The sequence below is a fragment of the Etheostoma cragini genome, chromosome 13, assembly GCF_013103735.1.
Source record: "Etheostoma cragini isolate CJK2018 chromosome 13, CSU_Ecrag_1.0, whole genome shotgun sequence".
NCBI lineage: Eukaryota > Metazoa > Chordata > Actinopteri > Perciformes > Percidae > Etheostoma > Etheostoma cragini.
The window spans coordinates 11,189,333-11,207,066 of record NC_048419.1 but is presented as its reverse complement, the minus strand read 5'-3'; the positions used below and the strand labels follow the sequence as shown (position 1 = coordinate 11,207,066).

General features: G+C 42.1%; 2 protein-coding genes across 3 annotated transcripts in view; one reads left to right on the top strand and one right to left on the bottom strand.

Annotated features, from left to right (window-relative positions):
• stk36 (serine/threonine kinase 36 (fused homolog, Drosophila)) overlaps positions 1 to 4,091 on the bottom strand; it is a 7,564-nt gene extending 3,473 nt beyond the window's left edge. Inside the window, exons 1-13 of one of the 2 annotated variants that reach the window (XM_034890477.1) lie at positions 3,497 to 4,091; positions 3,261 to 3,401; positions 3,041 to 3,118; positions 2,819 to 2,949; positions 2,477 to 2,726; positions 1,823 to 1,916; positions 1,533 to 1,720; positions 1,273 to 1,445; positions 1,075 to 1,180; positions 763 to 894; positions 498 to 674; positions 309 to 400; positions 115 to 178 (exon numbers count right to left, since the gene is read on the bottom strand). In XM_034890477.1, the coding sequence (XP_034746368.1) occupies positions 115 to 178; positions 309 to 400; positions 498 to 674; positions 763 to 894; positions 1,075 to 1,180; positions 1,273 to 1,445; positions 1,533 to 1,720; positions 1,823 to 1,916; positions 2,477 to 2,726; positions 2,819 to 2,949; positions 3,041 to 3,118; positions 3,261 to 3,401; positions 3,497 to 3,580 (1,710 nt within the window). In that variant the 5' untranslated portion in view covers positions 3,581 to 4,091. The remainder of the gene's footprint in view (positions 1 to 114; positions 179 to 308; positions 401 to 497; positions 675 to 762; positions 895 to 1,074; positions 1,181 to 1,272; positions 1,446 to 1,532; positions 1,721 to 1,822; positions 1,917 to 2,476; positions 2,727 to 2,818; positions 2,950 to 3,040; positions 3,119 to 3,260; positions 3,402 to 3,496) is intronic. The other variant, XM_034890478.1, reaches the window with a different exon arrangement.
• A 1,110-nt stretch (positions 4,092 to 5,201) lies between these two features.
• adamts15a (ADAM metallopeptidase with thrombospondin type 1 motif, 15a) lies at positions 5,202 to 17,490 on the top strand. The gene is made up of 8 exons (XM_034890205.1): positions 5,202 to 6,535; positions 10,845 to 10,977; positions 11,076 to 11,243; positions 14,323 to 14,606; positions 14,715 to 14,892; positions 14,986 to 15,158; positions 15,937 to 16,112; positions 16,242 to 17,490. Exons 1-8 carry the CDS (start codon positions 5,600 to 5,602, stop codon positions 17,029 to 17,031), a joined length of 2,838 nt encoding a protein of 945 aa, XP_034746096.1. The 5' UTR covers positions 5,202 to 5,599; the 3' UTR covers positions 17,032 to 17,490.
• The last annotated feature ends 244 nt before the right edge of the window (positions 17,491 to 17,734 follow it).

Here is a 17,734-nt window from a genome sequence, read left to right as displayed (position 1 = left end):
ATCACTTTTCAGGAGGAATGAAGCATTATTTCAATGAGCTGTAAGGGTACCAACAAATTTGAGCACATCTGTATTTACCAGTCACTCCACATACTAACTTCAGTGAGTACTTACTGCCAAAGGAATGAAGTTGGGTTGACTGAGAATTGTGATAAAAGGCTTGGTGAACTCTTCCAGTCTACAGTAAGAGAACAGATGATGAACTGCAATAGTTGAAAAACTGTGATGTACAATACTTGTACTTGTATGCATACAACATTCAACAATTCAACAAAATCAGCTTCAGTCTAGAAAAGGAATAATCAAACCTATGCTCTTCTTCCATCCAGTCACAGTGCTTCTCCCAGTAGATCATGAGCACAACAATCATGTCTCCAAGTGCTGGCACACTCCATGGTTGCTGAGCATGGGAGAAAAAAGTAGAACATACTGTAAGTTAGGAATACAGTTTCAGGAACAGGGCATTGTTGAAATTGGTGCAACTCTTGAGCATTAACCTTGATGAAGTTTAGGTTTTCTACAGCATCCTGGACTAGGTCAAAGAGAACAAGGGGTAATCCGAGTTCATGACTAATGTGGCATGACTTCTCGAGATCAGAGGACAGAACCAGGTTGTGTAGGACCTTCAGCGGTAGGTGAATTTGCCACACTTCTTCAACAACGCCACCTGTTTGCTGACAAAACAAAAAAAACTGACTAAATGCAGAACTTCCAAAGATGACCAAATTTATGCTAGCTTAATGAAACATTGTACCTAAATACCTGAGCTTTAAATGCCAGGATCTTGGATTTAAGTTGAGGTATAATAGCACCGTAGTTTAATAGTTCTCTCTGTTGGCTGCTTGGATCAGATTCTTGGGCCAGTTTCTCCCAGTAATCCTCACTGTCAAAATCCTGAAAGAAAAATAAATGATTGATACTGTAGGACACATTTTAGATAGCGAACAGTGTTTTATTACCATGGCAAATTTGCGACTGGAAGAAAATGTATACTCTATATTATGAAACAAAAGACACTTTCTTAATGGTAAATGTCTCTATCGCTAGAAAAAGCAGTAGAAAAAAAGCACTGACCTCCACGTGTAGTGTTGTCCGACTGTCTTCATTGCATCTCTGCACTAGTTGCGGCCCAACCTCGACAGAGGGGAACTCCTGTTCATAGTCCCTGCTGATCTGACCCCTGCAGAAGAAATGTCCATAATTGTGAATACACACCTCAGTCTGATTTGGTAGTGTATTATGTATATCTTCATTCTGAACTTCCATAAACACCTGTGCTTTGATCTCACGAAGGCTTGATTCTTTGGGTTGAAGCTTTGATTGGCAGCTATCATGACCGAGTGAACGGAGGTAACAGAGACATCACTGCAGGGGGGCGTGGCTCTAGGGGATGCTGCTGCCATCCCAGACAAGGCCCTTTCACTTCCCACTCCATCTTTCTTTTTCTGTTAATGTACAAAGAACAACATAAAACTCCTCCATGAATTTCCATGTGACTAATTTAAGAATTGAAAAATCCCTCTGTGACTTACTTTCGCACTGTCACTGCCTACTGGTTTCCCTCTGTTACCGTTGTCCATCTGTTCCCTTACTTTTTGCAATAATCTGCTACCTCCAGGACTTGCTACCATCTTTGCCGCCACTTGCTGAAGTTTCAGTGCCATCATGTCTGGGCTGGGTGTGACTGTCAGAGGGCTGTAAACACATGTGTCTGACACGACTGTGCCAACACATAAACATGGGAATGAAAAAGTTAAAATCAGACCTAAGAATACAAAACATAGACCAGCAGAATGCATATTTGGAATTTTTGAAGCATCACCTAAAACACCATCAGCAACAAAGGGATGGTGCAAGAGGTCTGGCCATGACAACCGCTTCTGAGGGTCTTTGGTCAACAAACCTTTTAGGAAACTCTGTAAGGTAAAAAAAGATAAGCACTGTGATAACGGCAATATATTCTCTGTCATACATCAAAAAATCTAATCCATTGTCTCCCTTAAGCAGGTGTGTACTGTAGCTATCACTGAAGATGCCAAGGCATATTTCTGGCTAAAATGTGAGGCCTTGAGTCCCCTAAAGTTCAGTTTACCTTCTGTAGCTGACATTAACATTTCACTGACAAGAAAAAAAAAGAAACAAAAATGTTATATTTGACTACTTTTAAGCCAAGAAAAATGAGGACAACTCCAAATTAGTTAAGAAATGTTTTATGGTGTCTGGTCAAAATTAATGGGTAATGTAATGGGCTGGGGGTGTAGAGGTGGTACTTGGACTCAAAAACCTAAGCTTATTAAAATAGTTTTATGGTCCTGCTACTAAGCACAGCTCTTGGCCACCTGGCTAAAAATGTGAACAATACGGCTTTTTTCACTGTTAATCAGTTTGCCCTTTTTGAAATCACAGCTTTACACAGTGCAGTGGTCGGCTTTGACCCAAACAGGATCCAGCATGAGCAGACCTAGCTGTACTGTACCGTGCAGGTGTCGCTCATAGTGTCTGGCCATTTGACTGGGTCTCTAACTATAAGCTGCACCAGGTGGAAGATGGAGTTAGTGTAGAACGGAGGGGCCCCCGTGTGGAGTTCATAAAGGATGCAGCCCAGGGACCAGAGATCAGCAGTGTGGTCATATGGCTTCTCCTCCACCAGCTCAGGAGACATGTACAGTGGTGTTCCCTTGATAGAAGTCAGCACCAAGGTGGAGACGCTCATGGCCCGAGCAAACCTACAGCAAGATTGCATCACATGTAGTTTATCCTTGTGGATATTATTAATACAGCTACTTTTTCTTTCAAATAGTAATTAACATCTACCTACCCAAAGTCACACAATTTCACCACCCCACTTTTTCCCAACAGAATGTTTTGTGGTTTCATGTCACGGTGAAGAATACGATGGGAGTGCAAATAATACAGAGCTGAGACCAGCTGGCAGGCGATCTCTTGGACCTTGGATGCAGGGAAGAGTGAGCACATGGTGATCAAGAGAACAAAGGATAAGTCTGATGTCTGGCATATCTGTGGCACTGTAAATGAATACCTGGCTCTCTGGTAAATTCCCATCATCCTCAATAATCTGGAACAACTGACCCTCTGCATACTCAGTTACAACCACAACCTGTTACAAAGATATAAGGGAGCATGGTCATGATGTTGTCGTTAAGATAATTAGTTTGGTACATCAAAGTTTAAATAAAACTATCTTTTCTCAACTATGGTGGATTCTGTGTATTTTTAACAAATTATTACAGTGAACATACCTCAGTGTCTGTCTCAAAGCTGTCAAAGAGTTGAACAATATTTGGATGTTGAAGACCCCTCATAATGTCAATCTCCCTTTTGAGACTCCGTAGCTCCTTTTCAGAACGACCCACCTTTGGCATGAACTTTAGGGCCACCACCTAATTGATACAGGTAACGTTACACAAATGTTGAAACGGGGTGGCTAAACAAACCAGCCTCACAGCTATAAACCATTAAATCAAAAGTGACTTACTTGGCCAGTAAATCTTTTCCTTCCCTTGTAAACTCGACCAAACGAGCCCTCTCCAACCAGCTCTAAAACGTGATACGAGTCCATGACGACGGTGAACAGAGGCTAACGTAACGGACAGAGCTGGCAAATAGTACGTTATCTGTTAGGGCAATAGACAAGCGGTTGTTTCATTCCTTAAGTGCAAACACAGAATACGTGTATGCTTGTATTTAAAACTTTTAACTTCACAATTCCCAAGATCTAGCTAGTAGTCTAATGTAGATGCTAATGTAAACTTAAAGCGGCACAGTTTAGGTTTGTGTGCCACTTCTTTTTGGATAGGATGACGACATTAATAATAAACGCTAGAGAAGAAGTCCAACTGCCGTTTTACAAAAGGTACAAAACACATGATAAAGTTAGACTTGCCGCACACATATACTCGGAATTCGTATGCGTGGCATTTTGTTAGCTTCTTTTAACAACGCACAGTTATTTTAATCATTATTTTACATTGTAATACAAAAGTAAAACTGGCTCTTCTGTGGACACCATGCAAGCGGGGGTCCTTAGCCTAGCAACTACAGTTGCGTTCCTAACAACGGCCTGAGAAAGGACAACAAACCATGAAACACATATAATAAAGAAACAAACTGCTTGCTGGAGAGTTAGCTAGCTAGCTAGCTACGTCAAAGAGACAAGGGCGTCCCACCCCGGATGACCCACTAACTTTAACACAAAATACATGTACTACATTTGATATGGACACAGTATTTCCTTTGTTCACACTGGTTGAACCACTTTCGATATAACGTTACACAGTAGCCTAAAGTCTCCACCTTTCTTTCACCTGCCTGGGTCTCCATTTGTCTTTGTGGGAAAGAAAGTAGCCTATTCTTCAGAGCCTTTACTTTTTAAGTAAGATTGACTTCAAAACATTCTAAATAAGTTTAAGTAAGCTATACAAGTAGTATTGGTAACATATTATCAATACTGCTTAACACGTAGGACTGTAGCTACATTTAACAGTTGGTCGAGGTAGCCTACTCAACAAATCCATATGTTTAAAAGGCTGTTCTGTAGGCTTAAATAAAGATTTATTTTGCACAGTAATTAGTAACTGAGTAAAAGGTAGAATATAGGCTATCCCTCTAAAATGGAGTTGAAGTTGCCAAGACTAAACTTGCATTGGCCTACTTTAAAATCGTACCAAAATACAATAGCCTACTTGAGTAAATTAACAGTTGCTTTCCACCACTGTTCTTCACTGCAGGATAAACCTGACCGTAATAACCACACTACAAGCTTCACATTGAAGGATCCCAGTTCTGTCGGTGTCCACCAGATGTCGTACGCGAGTTACTGGAATCAGATGACATGACGTTGAAAAAGCTGATAAAGAATCACATCAGTCTCATTGCTCTGAGGGTCTTCATCGTTTTTTTAAATATCTGGAATACATTCCTGCAGCCCACTCCATTTAAGATGCAATGTTTGTACTTAAAGCCTAGCTATTAAAAGTAGACATCTTTCTGCTGATCTAGGCTGCTTCACTTGTGTGACCTGAAATAGTAGGCTACTTTTATGAATTGCATCTCAGCAAAAAGTGTCAATTTAGTTTGATTTAATTTGATTGACTTCTGTAGATTATGGACTCAGGCAGGGTCTGAGCGCATAAAGCACTGGAAGTGGGAGATCGGATCATTCATCCCAGTGTGTTGGGACATGATGATAGGCCTCCTGTTTGCTGAGTTTCAAATGGCCGCAGAAAAAGTCCTCAGCTTAGACGCGCATCCAATGAGCGCCTCCAAAGACTGCCCCCCTCCAAAAAAAGAGATTGAGTTTCCATATTTTTTTTTTTTTTACACATGCTGAAAATGCATAAAGTACAGAGAAGGCAGCAGTCGACTCGGCACACACAGGTGGAGAATGGGAATGGGTCATGACCAGGAGGAGTTTGCACTGAGTGGACTTGCACGACCTGCATTGTTTTAGAATCATGCGCATTGGAATATACTCTTCATCCTGATCTGTGGCTCTCACTGCTTCCCTTGAGCTTGCAGATTAAATATCGTTTGGTTTCTCTGGTTGTCATTGCATTCGTTATTGAATGCAAACATCGTCATGTTTATCAGAACAACGTTTCTCCTCTACTTTGTGGTCTCACTCTCAAAACTTGTCCGCTGCATGGAAAGCGAACTTTGCTTCCCAATTAGATTGGATAACCACAACCAAGACAGGGGGGGATTTGACAACGACGCGGATATCCTTAATGGCAAATGTGTCCTAAAAATACGAGCTTTCCAGCAGGAATTAGAGATCAATTTACACCAGGACTCGAACTTCATTGCCCCTTCCATTTCTAACCAAGGCGCATTTTGGCTCTCCGACACCGATGTCCCCACTGACCTGAGCCGGTGTTTTTACTCCGGATATGTGAATAATGACCCACTTTCTTATGCTGCTTTGAGCCTCTGTAAGGGTTTACAAGGTGCATTTGGCTTCCAAGGCTGGGACTATTTTATCAGCCCGGTGCAAAATGACACCACAAGCGCAGAACGTGCGCACATCATCCGGCGCAGAATCAGCAACAACCTGAAGCTCAATTCAACCTTTAGGTGCGCAGTGAACAGCGACATAAGTCTGCAGGTTGCGCAATCGTTGGAGAAATACAAGCGACTAATAGATGACAACAATGTGACCGAAACGATGCTGAAGAGGATGGGAAGAGCCAAAAGGTTCGCTTCAATCCCCAGGTACGTTGAGACGCTCGTGGTCGCGGACGAGTCCATGGCGCAGTTCCATGGGGATGACCTAAAACATTACCTCTTGACACTGATGTCAGTGGCGGCGAAGCTCTACAGACACCCCAGTATACTCAACTCTATCAACATCGCAGTGGTGAAGATCGTGATTATATCCGAAGAGGACAAAGGACCCAAGGTGTCCGGGAACGCAGCCATGACGCTGCGAAACTTTTGCACTTGGCAAAAAAAGATGAACAAAAACAACGACAAGCAGCCAGATTACTGGGACACGGCAATCCTTTTCACAAGACAGGTAATGCTTTTTCTTGTTGTTTTTAATTCAGAGTCTGAGGTAACACAATAGAATGTGGTATTTTAGTAAGCGTAATTACGCACAGAAATGCGTAAATCTGATCACAATTCTCAGAAAATACGTTGTTTTCGTCCTGGTGTTCTAAAGTAATGAGGTCATAATAATGATAAAAAAAAATCATTCACGGTGTCTTTTGTATGTAAATTATGTTTATGTTTGATAAGAGATGAACTTGGTTCACCAAATGCTGTAGACTTTAATTGGCAGGCTTCCTCCTAACCACTCCTGCTGTGGAAGGTAATTGGTTTGTTCTCAAAACAGACTCTCCACCTCTGGTGAACTCAGAGAGCAGGCACTCAGTGAATATCCAATCCACTAATTCCATCACAGCTTTGACACTGAGGCTGGGTCACTGAGTTACTTGAGCTGAACAGAACAAAGTCTTGATTGCTCTTCATGGATCCTTAGAGTGTAGTTTTATAGACTTGGCACACACCTCCGTTCTCTCTGCACTCCAAAATATTTGACAGATGACAGATGATGGTCGGAGATGAAGTCATTGCTTACTATCATTGGTCAGTGTGTAACCCATTGATTTATGATGGCCACTTTGATTTAATTTTGACATTGAAGATTGTAATAAAGTAGACAAATCAGCAGATACATATTTATGTTTGGATATTGTTCAGTTTGCGGGTCAACTCCAGATGCAATTACACTCTCAAAGCTGCCACCACAAGAATTAAAGAGTCAGATGTAACTGATTGGCTTTTGGCCAATGTCACTAACAGTCCACATGTCATGATGCTATCAGACCTCAAACATATGCTTGTTTAATTGTAACAATGCCAAATTAAAGTGCCACCAGGGACGCATTAGTCAGTTTCTCGTTTCTGTTAGCCCTTCCCATTCTTCCTCCAGCTGTGGGTTTTCCAGCCCTACCCAGCACCTTGCCTGATCCTCATTAAACAGGCCCCTGAAGGGAGAGATGGAGGGAGCGGGGGAGTGATATAGGAGGGGGAAGGTTCCTATGTGCATGTCAGAGATGTCACATCCCTCCACGTTTCTGACCCCACCTGCTTTCCCCAAGTCTGACACAAGCTGCAGTCAGCCAGCTGTTGCTTCTTTACGACACATTCTTCACTCACTGTCACACACTCTATCATTCATTCCTTTTGCTGTAAGGGCCCTATGTACATACAGTATGTTCTTCCCATTTAGCATTGACACCTCAAATAAGTATTTCCATACAGAAACAAAAGTCTAGGGTGTTACCAGGTTTTGGGGTCATAAGCTTAATATGCAGAGTTGGTGTTGTAAACTCTGTAGCTAGTTTAGAAGTCCCCATTCTACTGCACTGGACCTGCCTACAAAAAGTGAGTCATGAGGCAGTAATCTGCATTTTAAAAAGACAGCTGTCAAGGGATTCAGACATTGTTTGAGTTAACATTATATTGGACTAAACAAATGACCTATACTGTAACAAGTAATGTATTTCAGAAGAAGCTACATTTGCCAGGATTGGTTCAACAAAGAAGATTTTCCTCAAACACTTGAGTGAAAAACAGGTTCCTGCTAAATTATTGCCTAAAGTGTACGAGAAAAACTTAACGGCTATAAATGAGTAAATATTGTCACAGTGTAAGTGCACAGAGCAGAATTTAGAGTGCATAACAAGCAAAAAAAATGTAAATGTTTACACCTCATGAATCACCATCCATCCAACCAAGCTTATCTCAGTACAGCAAAGGATTCTATATGTTTGAATTGACCCTTTGATATTTCTGCTTAATTTATGAATAAACATTTTTAATCTATCTATCTAATCTATCTAATTTTTGCACTCTCCTTATTGACAAACACACAAGATTGTTTGGGCCTTTTTAACACTATGTGCAAAACATGCAGAATCGCAACACTTCAAGTGCTCCAGTACAAAATACGAGAGGCCTTTTGCCATTTAGGCCAGTAGTATGCATACATTCACAACACCAAAGGTATTTATTTATAATATTTTGCACTTTAGCTTCAGATATCAAATAAGATGTCTGCACACATGTCCACTGATAATAGAGCATTCTTTACTGCAAATCAACGAGAGGTATGAAAGTCAGTCCATCTTCTGTTGATTCATGACTTGGTGACTTTTAATTGGTCAGTTTAGTCAGTGGTGACGTTTTGGTTTACTGTGCCTTTCAAATGGGCATTTAAGGCGGCCAATTGTCTGGTGTTTACCGGCCCACAGTGCAATTTGTTGGTTTTATGAAGACCAACTCGGAGATGTCCAGAGGGTACTGCAGTTGTCTTTAAACTCTCTAGCCAGCATGATTGTTGTATAATGAATGTTGCAAGTTTACTCAGTTCATTAAGTTAAACAGAATGTTTATTGTATGTGAAAATGCAGTCTCCAAAAGACTAAACCTAACTCTAGACTTTATGTATTTATGTTGAAACTGGGAGAGAGGGGTGGTTGTACTTAAGCTCACAGCATGTTTGGCTTTTCTAAAATGATAGATAAGGGGTTGAAAAAAAAGGGAGAACACCCAAATATGTCCGGACGTCGTAAACTGACCTATTTTTCCACTCCTAATAGTCTATAGTTTTAAAAAGTACCAACTGAAACTCCAAGCAACATGACAGTTATGAATATTTCACCCAAAACACAAAGTGGCCAGATGATAGTTATGTGCATTGAAATCTGTACAAAAAATAAAAATGGAAAGATTTTTTTTGCTGAGATAACGTGCATATTGTTTTTGAATTGCAGAAAGAAAAAAAGAATATATATACTGTATATATACACATTAATTTTTGCTCATAAATGGCCCGAGCGTTCTGATGTCGTCTGCACACATACACATCTGGACTAGATTTACACTGGCCAACAACTGTGGTTTTGTGGTTTATTCTAGGAATGATTTGTCATAGAACTTGAGGTCTTCACTTGGCCCTGTGTTCAATGTGTACATCCCGTCTGTTCAGTGTGCCATTAACCTAGTGCTGTGCTTTCTCTCTAATAGCTGACCACCATTGGGTTTCTGTGTTTCTGGTATGTAGAGACTGTTTAGAAACCAAGCAGATGGGTAGCTCTCTGTGGCGGTTACTGCCTAAGTTGTCCTGTAATTAGGAGGTTCAGCTCTAAATGGATACTCACTAAGATCTGGGTCAAAAAACCTTGCTGTGGAGAAATAGGTCATCTGGAAACTGCTCTGGTATGGAACTGTTATGATTGGGGACAGTTACATTACCTAATAGAAGAAGGTGTGCTCTAAACACTGCTGCCCACTGAAAAACTTAAAAACCTTGCGCTGGAATGCCTGGCTTAACAGTATTGGTTCCTTTCTCAATATCAAGAAAACAAACCTTACTGTAATAGCAACAAGTGAATTTAAAGGATAATTCCAGTTTGTTACAACTCTGGTCTTATTCGTGTAGTTTTGGCCATCGCTTCTATGGTTTGGCAATGATAACGTTGTACTCACCAAGTTAATTGCTGAGGGCTCGGAACAAGGTGACATCATCACTAAAAAGAAGCCAGACAGGACCATAGACTGTTAAAAATAACGGACATAGCAATGGTGATGTCGCCCATTGGTGTGTTGACCGCCGTTTAAAAGCCAGGAGTTTGCATTTTGGGCATCGCCATCTTAGTATTTTGGAGCCAGAAGTGACCATATTTGGACAAAAGGGACGAGCTGGGGAGGAGATGCTAGTGGTGTTTATGGTTTCAATGGCGCTGCCCTAAGCTAAACGCAAAAGATGGAAAGCCATATATTTAGATTTTTCTGACGCAAGTCATCCAGCTGAGATTTGCTAGCAGGTAAACATGGACCTCTGGGTACTGGCGCTGTTCATGTGCATGTCTCGCAGTACACAGAGCTGGTTATAAAGAGGGCAGACTTTCCCTTAAGTCACCAGCTAACGCTAGCACTAGCAAGCTAGCTTGGTTGGCAAAACACTAAACCAGACAGTTTCAGGGAACCAAAATGTCTGTCAAAATTAACTTTGAGAAAGTGAAATCACACAGTGAGAAGGTCAAAGTCAAAAGACATTTATAGAAACCGACTACTTTTTGGAGCCAGTAGCGCTGTCCCCTGATGGAAAAGAGATAGAATGCAGGTTTAAGACACTTCTGCATTGGCTTTGCCTTTCAGATTCAGAAGTTGCCACTTGGACAAGACAAAAAGCAGAACAAGTTGCATGATCAATGTCAAAACTAAAATTTGAGATTCAAATTGTAATAAATTGCAGTTCTTTCAGGGCACTGTTCTTCTTTACTAATGCAAAATATTGTTTCTTTTTTGTCCAGGACCTGTGTGGAGCCTCCACCTGTGACACTCTTGGCATGGCGGATGTGGGCACCATGTGCGACCCCAAGAGGAGCTGCTCTGTGATCGAAGACGACGGCCTACCTTCAGCCTTCACCACTGCGCACGAGCTTGGTGAGCCAGCACCATACACCATTCAATACACATTAGTACTGTAATATTTTTTCTGTGTATTCATTAAAGACATCTGACAACTCATTCCCTCTCGACAGGACATGTGTTCAACATGCCACACGACAATGTGAAGGCCTGTGAAGGCGTGTTTGGGAAACTGCAAGACAACCACATGATGTCTCCCACTCTCATTCAGATCAACCGCACCAGCCCCTGGTCCCCCTGCAGTGCTGCTATCATCACTGAATTCCTGGACAGCGGGCACGGTGAGTTTCCACAAACCCTGACCTCTGTGTTTGATTGCAAGCAGCCTCCTAGTGTGTTTGATGTGGGAAGCCATGGTCATGGCAGACAAAACTAGTCTAATTAGACAAAATTATTAAAGGGTTACATCACAGATTGTACACATCAAAGTCTGTTAAAACGTCTTGGGGAGTACTACTGCATTTCAATCAGGACATACTTCATTCAGAGTTTTTTGTGATTAGACCCCATTGTGTCGTGGTGTATTTAGGGAAGAAGTAATGTGATTTGTTCAAGTTATTTATAATTAAAAAGAAGTGTTTATCCAAACTCTGTAGCCCACTCCTCATCTGTGCTTGAGGCTAGCAGCTTGAGGCTACATTAGCCTAACGAGCATAACACACGGAAGACCAGATCTCTGATTCTGCTGCATCAATTTAGTTGACTTTACCTTTTATTTTAAACTTTCCATTGTGAATCCGATAATGTCATAGCAGTCACCAACAGTGCTTAACAACATGTAGTTAGGTGTTGATCACCTTAGGAGAGTACATGCTCATTGTATTATTCATATAATTAGAGCTTTTACTGTTTAGGGTTCTGTTTGTCAGTGCATCAAGATATGGAATCTAGTCGCTGAAGAGGAGCAAGCTCTTCTTTTACATTTGCTGGGTTTTACTCTTGATTTGCAACATGACTGAAATCATTTGAGGTAAATGCAAGTGAGAGCATGATTGAATTTCAGCATCAGTCCCACTTTTTTGCAAATTTGACATCTGCCTAACCTCCTATAGCACCATGCTCATAGAAAGAAAACGAGCAAATGCCAAAAAGAAATTCATTCGGTTGGATACAGATTGTTTGCCAAGCAGGCCAGACCACAGGACTTGGCCTCGGAGCAATGCTAAACGTTTATTTTAAAACTGCCCCCACATCTGTCCCAAATTAGAGGGCTTGTTCTGGGGAGAGTCACCACAGTGGTTTGGACAGAGGGGTGTATCTGCCCAATGTTTCCCATGCAGGTTTTCTCTAAATAGACAAACTTTATGCGTCTTTCTGTCTATTTATTGGATGGTCTGAGAACAAAAGAACACAAACTGGTCCACAGAGGAACATTTTTTGACTTGACAAGGAGGGATTTCTATCTAACAATGTTGTAACTTGTTTTTTTCTGGCTGTCTGTCATATATCTAGACTTTTAAAAAGCAGTGGGGAGGAAAAATTAGTCGTAATCTGTTAATTTCCACACACACACACACACACACACACACACACACACACAAAATACCATCTATTGTTTTCGATGATTGCTCTTTGGAGAGAGAGTAGGTTCAGCTCATTCAGTGAGGAGTGACTTGTTTTTACAGTATTGTACTATCAGTTAATCATTGTGTTTTTCCTGCCAAATTTGTGGTGAAATGGAAGGAAACAAATTTGCCACCACATAAAGTACATTCACTCACTGCCTTATTATATGTTATAAATTCACCGCAACACAAATGGCATGATAAACAGTTCCAAGAGAGCGGAGCCAGTTTTTTCCCAGTGCAAATGACTTGTATTGGATGTGTAAATTCCCCATAAAGGTGAGAAGCTGTGTGATAAAAACCTCCTCCTGGAAACCTTTTCATCCAGAGACATTGGTCTTTCATGTTTCCAAGCAGTTGCTCGTCAAACCCCTCCTATTATTAGCCTGTTCTTGGAAAGGTTTCTGTGTCATTTATTGTAAATGGATTCCATGCCTTTGACCTTTGAACTGCTTGCCCGCCGCATGTCATTTTGGTTTAAAGTAGGGCTGGGCAAGTTAACGCGTTATTTTCGCGTTAACTAATTAATTAATTAACGCCGTCATTTTTTTTATCGCACGTTAACGCAGTTTTTATTATTTCTTTATTATTGTAAAAGTTTGTTGCTCACAGGCTTTGAAAATACAGCAAAGTTGAATTTACGTATCACAGGAGTACTTCCAGTCTGAAATATCACTTTGCCTGTTGATACCATCAAATCATTCAACGAGAAACACAGTGGCGCGAGGCTTTGGCAGGCTTCGTTAGATGCAGCGTGTGGGTAAGTTTAAATAAACAAAAGCAAGAGACGCTAACAAATGCCATGGCGACTTGGATCGCTACAGACTTCAGGCCCATTCTGGTTGTGGGGGACATCGGTCTGAGAATTGCAACAACGACGGCAGTGCATTATACTGATGAGAGACATTATGCTGAGACATGCGCAGGACACTTTAATGAAGTTGCACAGCAGTGGAATGTGTCAAATAAAGTCCCCGCAGTTAGGACAGATAGTATGAATAGATACGAAATATGGTCGCTGCTGCGAGCCTTCTGGCTTCTGATCATGTCCCCTGCTTTGCGCACGGTCTCCAGCGTTGTGTCACAGTGTCTCTGCCTAACAGCGCGTTGGACAGTGTCCCACAGTGTCTCTGCCTCTCTAGCGCGATTGAAAGTGTCCTTGCGAAGAGCAGAGAAGTTGTGAGGCACTCTAAACACAGTCCAGCAAGGGCTGCAGAGTTAGAGAAACAACAGATGAACGTGTACATAGGAAGGAGTCGCTTATGCAAGACGTTCCAACCAGATGGAATTCACCTCTGGACATGATAAATACATTGTTTAAGTTGAGATGTACACTAAATATTTTATTTAACTGCTACTTTATAAACAAAATGCTGGTACGTTTTTGCAGAACGTAGTAGTAGGGGTGGCTGTGTGTGGGGCTCGTTAATGCATGTGTGTGTTATATGTCGGTGTTTGGTATGTGGCATAAACTGCATACACTGCATCAAGCTGTACTTTTACTTCAAAGAGCCCAAATCACACGGACGATGGCTGTTTACTGCCTCCAACCCACAATCCCACCCACGCACAATATACACACACAAACTTTATGAAAAGGATAATGGAAATATTGATGCAGAAGTATAGAATGCATTTTTCATGATTTTGCGAAAATACTTTGGTGAAATGTTGGCACTTTCTTTAACAAATGGGATCAAATGCTCAAAGTTGGGAAAGAAAAGTATTGAAACCAGAAATGACAGTTGGTATTGCTTTAGTGTGTTGCTCACTCTTTTTTAATCTCCTCTTCTAGGTGAATGTTTGCTTGACCAGCCTCAGAAACCATTGGTCCTCCCTGACGTGATGCCGGGAACATCCTACGTCCTCGACCGTCAGTGTGAGCTCGCGTTCGGAGAAGGTTCCAAGCCCTGTCCCTTTATGCAACCACCATGCGGCCGTCTGTGGTGCACAGGAAAATCCAATGGCCATTTGGTGTGCATGACTCGGCATTTCCCCTGGGCAGATGGCACCCACTGTGGGGACAATCGGGTTTGCGACCGGGGGGTCTGCTCTGACAAACATGTCCAAAATGTGAAGGTAAGGACTGTGTTCTTAAAATTAACATTTACCATAACTGGGTTGTGACTAAGGATGGTCTTTGTAGTCATACATTCTGTAATATTCAACCGGTTTGTGTATTTACAGGTGGACGGCCGCTGGGGGAAATGGGGCCCGTTCGGTTCCTGCTCACGCACATGCGGAGGTGGCATCCAGCTGTCTAAAAGAGAGTGTAACAACCCAGTTCCGTCAAATGGGGGTAAATACTGCCAAGGAGTTCGGGTGAAATACCGTTCCTGTAACCTGAACAACTGCCCTGACACAGGTACAAGGTGCTAAAAGCTGACAACCATGTCAAACGCTTTCACTAGAGCTATTCCACCTCTCACCTCCTGTACGCTCCCTCCCCTCTGTGTAGGTAAGACTTATCGCGAGGAGCAGTGTGCGACCAGTGGCCGCAGTTTCAACAGTAACCGCATCGACCCCTCTGTGGTGTGGGTACCCAAGTACTCTGGAGTGTCCACAGATGACAGGTGTAAACTCATCTGCAGGGCCAATGGTACTGGCTACTTCTATGTCCTGGCACCCAAGGTAAAAGGCTCAAATGTATTTTCTGCTTTGCATGGACAAATGATATTTGATTGTTGATTGGACAAAAATCTGAAGAAATTAAGGTTTTGTGATATGAGGCCAAGATAGGAAAATGTGAGTATTTGTCAGCCAGCTGCTTGTGGTCTAAGTGCAAAGAGTGAAGGAAGGAATGAAGGAAAGGAGAAGGACAGTTTGTTTCTTTCAGATAGCAGGGTGTAGAGTGAGCTTTAGCAGCAGTGAGGCAGACTTCTCACTTCACTCTATCATACTGGGTTAGGAGGAGGAGATAAGCGTGCTCAGGGGACACATAGCTCGGACTAACAGAGCAGCTGGATAGTTTAACTACAGTCATGATTTTGAACAAAAAATTAGTTTACAGTACTTTCTGTGCACAGTTAAGTGTAAAACGTGAGCTGGAATTTGGTTCATTTGGTGCCAGATACACCGCACGATGAAAAAGTGTCTGTGTCAGGGAACACAACAGCATTAACTTAACTTATCTGTCGCATACAGTGTTTGCAGACAGACTAGCAGTGAAGTTGATTTAGTTGACAGCCACAAGTATTTCAACAACCTGGAGTAAAAATATAAAGTACACTCACAGGGACTGGTATTTTAGAGAGTAATTATAAGTGTATGTTGGATGCTCTGTTGTGTTTGCTTTTTGTGATTAAAGACTTTTTTTTTTACTTCTGCACAGTATAGTATATGAATAGCATAGTATAGTAGTAGTATAGTACATAAAAAGCTGATCTTATGGTGTCTTTGTACACTCCAGGTGGTGGATGGGACTCCATGTTCCCCAGATTCCACAGGAGTATGTGTCCAGGGGAAGTGCATCAAGGCCGGCTGTGATGGAAAAATTGGCTCCACCAAGAAGTTTGACAAGTGTGGAATCTGCGGAGGTGATAGCAAGGGCTGCAAGAAGGTGTCGGGACTCTTCACAAAGCCTGAGTGAGTGAAGTCCACATTGTCATGGGATATTGCTAACATCATTCTTATTTCCCCCTTACTTAAACATGAAAGCATTATCAACTCCACTATCATAAGCTCTGATTAACTCTAATATGTTTTGGCATACAGGCATGGCTACAACTTTGTGGTCATGTTACCAGTGGGCGCAGCAAACATTGACATCCGTCAGCGGGGGTACAAGGGAATGATAAGTGATGACAACTATCTGGCGGTTAAAAACAGCAAGGGCCACTACCTGCTCAATGGGAACTACGTAGTGTCAGCTGGAGAGAGGGACATCATTGTAAAGAGAAGCCTGCTGCGCTACAGCGGCACAGCCGGCCTTTCCGAGACCCTGCAGGCTGTGAAGCCCTTGGGAGAATCCCTGACTGTTGAGGTGCTGTGTGCAGGCCAGATGACGCCGCCTCGCATCCGCTACTCCTTCTACCTCGCCCGCCAGACCAAGGAGGACAAGACTCTGAAGAAGGAGGGTGTAAACTCCCACAATAGTGTCCTGGCTGAGGATAGTGTCAAGGAGAAGGGCGGAGACAACCTGAAGAAGTCTTATAGCAAGGAGGATCCCGCTCTTGGGAAATGGATATCCACGAGTTGGGACAAGTGCTCAGTGACCTGTGGCAGTGGGATCCAGAGGAGGATGGTGCAGTGTCTGAGACCAGATGGAAAGCCAGGATTGGACTGTGATCCTTCACAAAGACCCTCAGCCACCAGAGTTTGTGGAGACCCTTGTCCTGAGTGGCATATTGGGCAGTGGTCCCCTTGCTCCAGAACCTGTGGGAAGGGTTTCAAGAGACGACCGTTGCACTGCAAAACCCAAACTGGGCATCTGCTCCCAAGGGACCACTGCACTGGCTTACGCAAGCCACAGGAGCTGGACTTCTGTAACCTAAGGCCTTGCTAGTGACTAAAACCTATAAACTACAATTGTTCTCATGTTTTAAATGGACTAAATCCAATCCACCTGCAAGTATCACACACACCGTGACTGTCAGGTGCAGATTTTTCCACCCTGCATCATGGGAAACTTGCTTGGAAGAACAACAAGAATATTGAGAGGAAAGTGAAAGCTGCAGGATAAAGGCTAGATTATTTTTCACTGCCATCACTCTGACTTGAAAAGACATATCCAGGTCTAACTCTGACGGCAAAATATCATGATAGAAGGTCAGATAAAATGTAATCAAATCCCTTGTACTGTCAGCAGATACAGAATGCCGATTTGCAAGCAGTCTACCTTATGAGTCTGGAACCCATTCCATGTCATAATATTTAAACTGTTCAGGTTTCAAAGTTTTAGTTGAGTCTTGCAAATACGTCAGTGTAGCCTTCTGGTCTGTCCAAAAAATGACTCCATTCATTTTTCAAAAAAAACAAATATACCAGGATTACTTTTTACAAACTGGACAAAAACTCAATGCCTATGATACTTTACACAGAGCTGGACAATCCATTTTAAGATTAACATTATGTGTGTTCTTCATCTGCCATATTTTAGGTGTTTTTTCAGGGAATGTTTTAAAATCTAAAGTATCCTGGTTTTAACACACTTTCTGTGCTGCTGTTGCATCGTTTATATTTTTAAATATGTTGGTTAACAGCTTTAG

Excerpts from the sequence above, each read along its gene's own strand:
- adamts15a (XM_034890205.1), top strand. The coding sequence starts at position 5,600 with ATGTTTATCAGAACAACGTTTCTCCTCTACTTTGTGGTCTCACTCTCA. Across the intron at positions 11,244-14,322 it reads ATTCCTGGACAGCGGGCACG|GTGAATGTTTGCTTGACCAG; the intron begins GTGAGTTTCCAC and ends CTCCTCTTCTAG. Across the intron at positions 15,159-15,936 it reads TCTATGTCCTGGCACCCAAG|GTGGTGGATGGGACTCCATG; the intron begins GTAAAAGGCTCA and ends TGTACACTCCAG.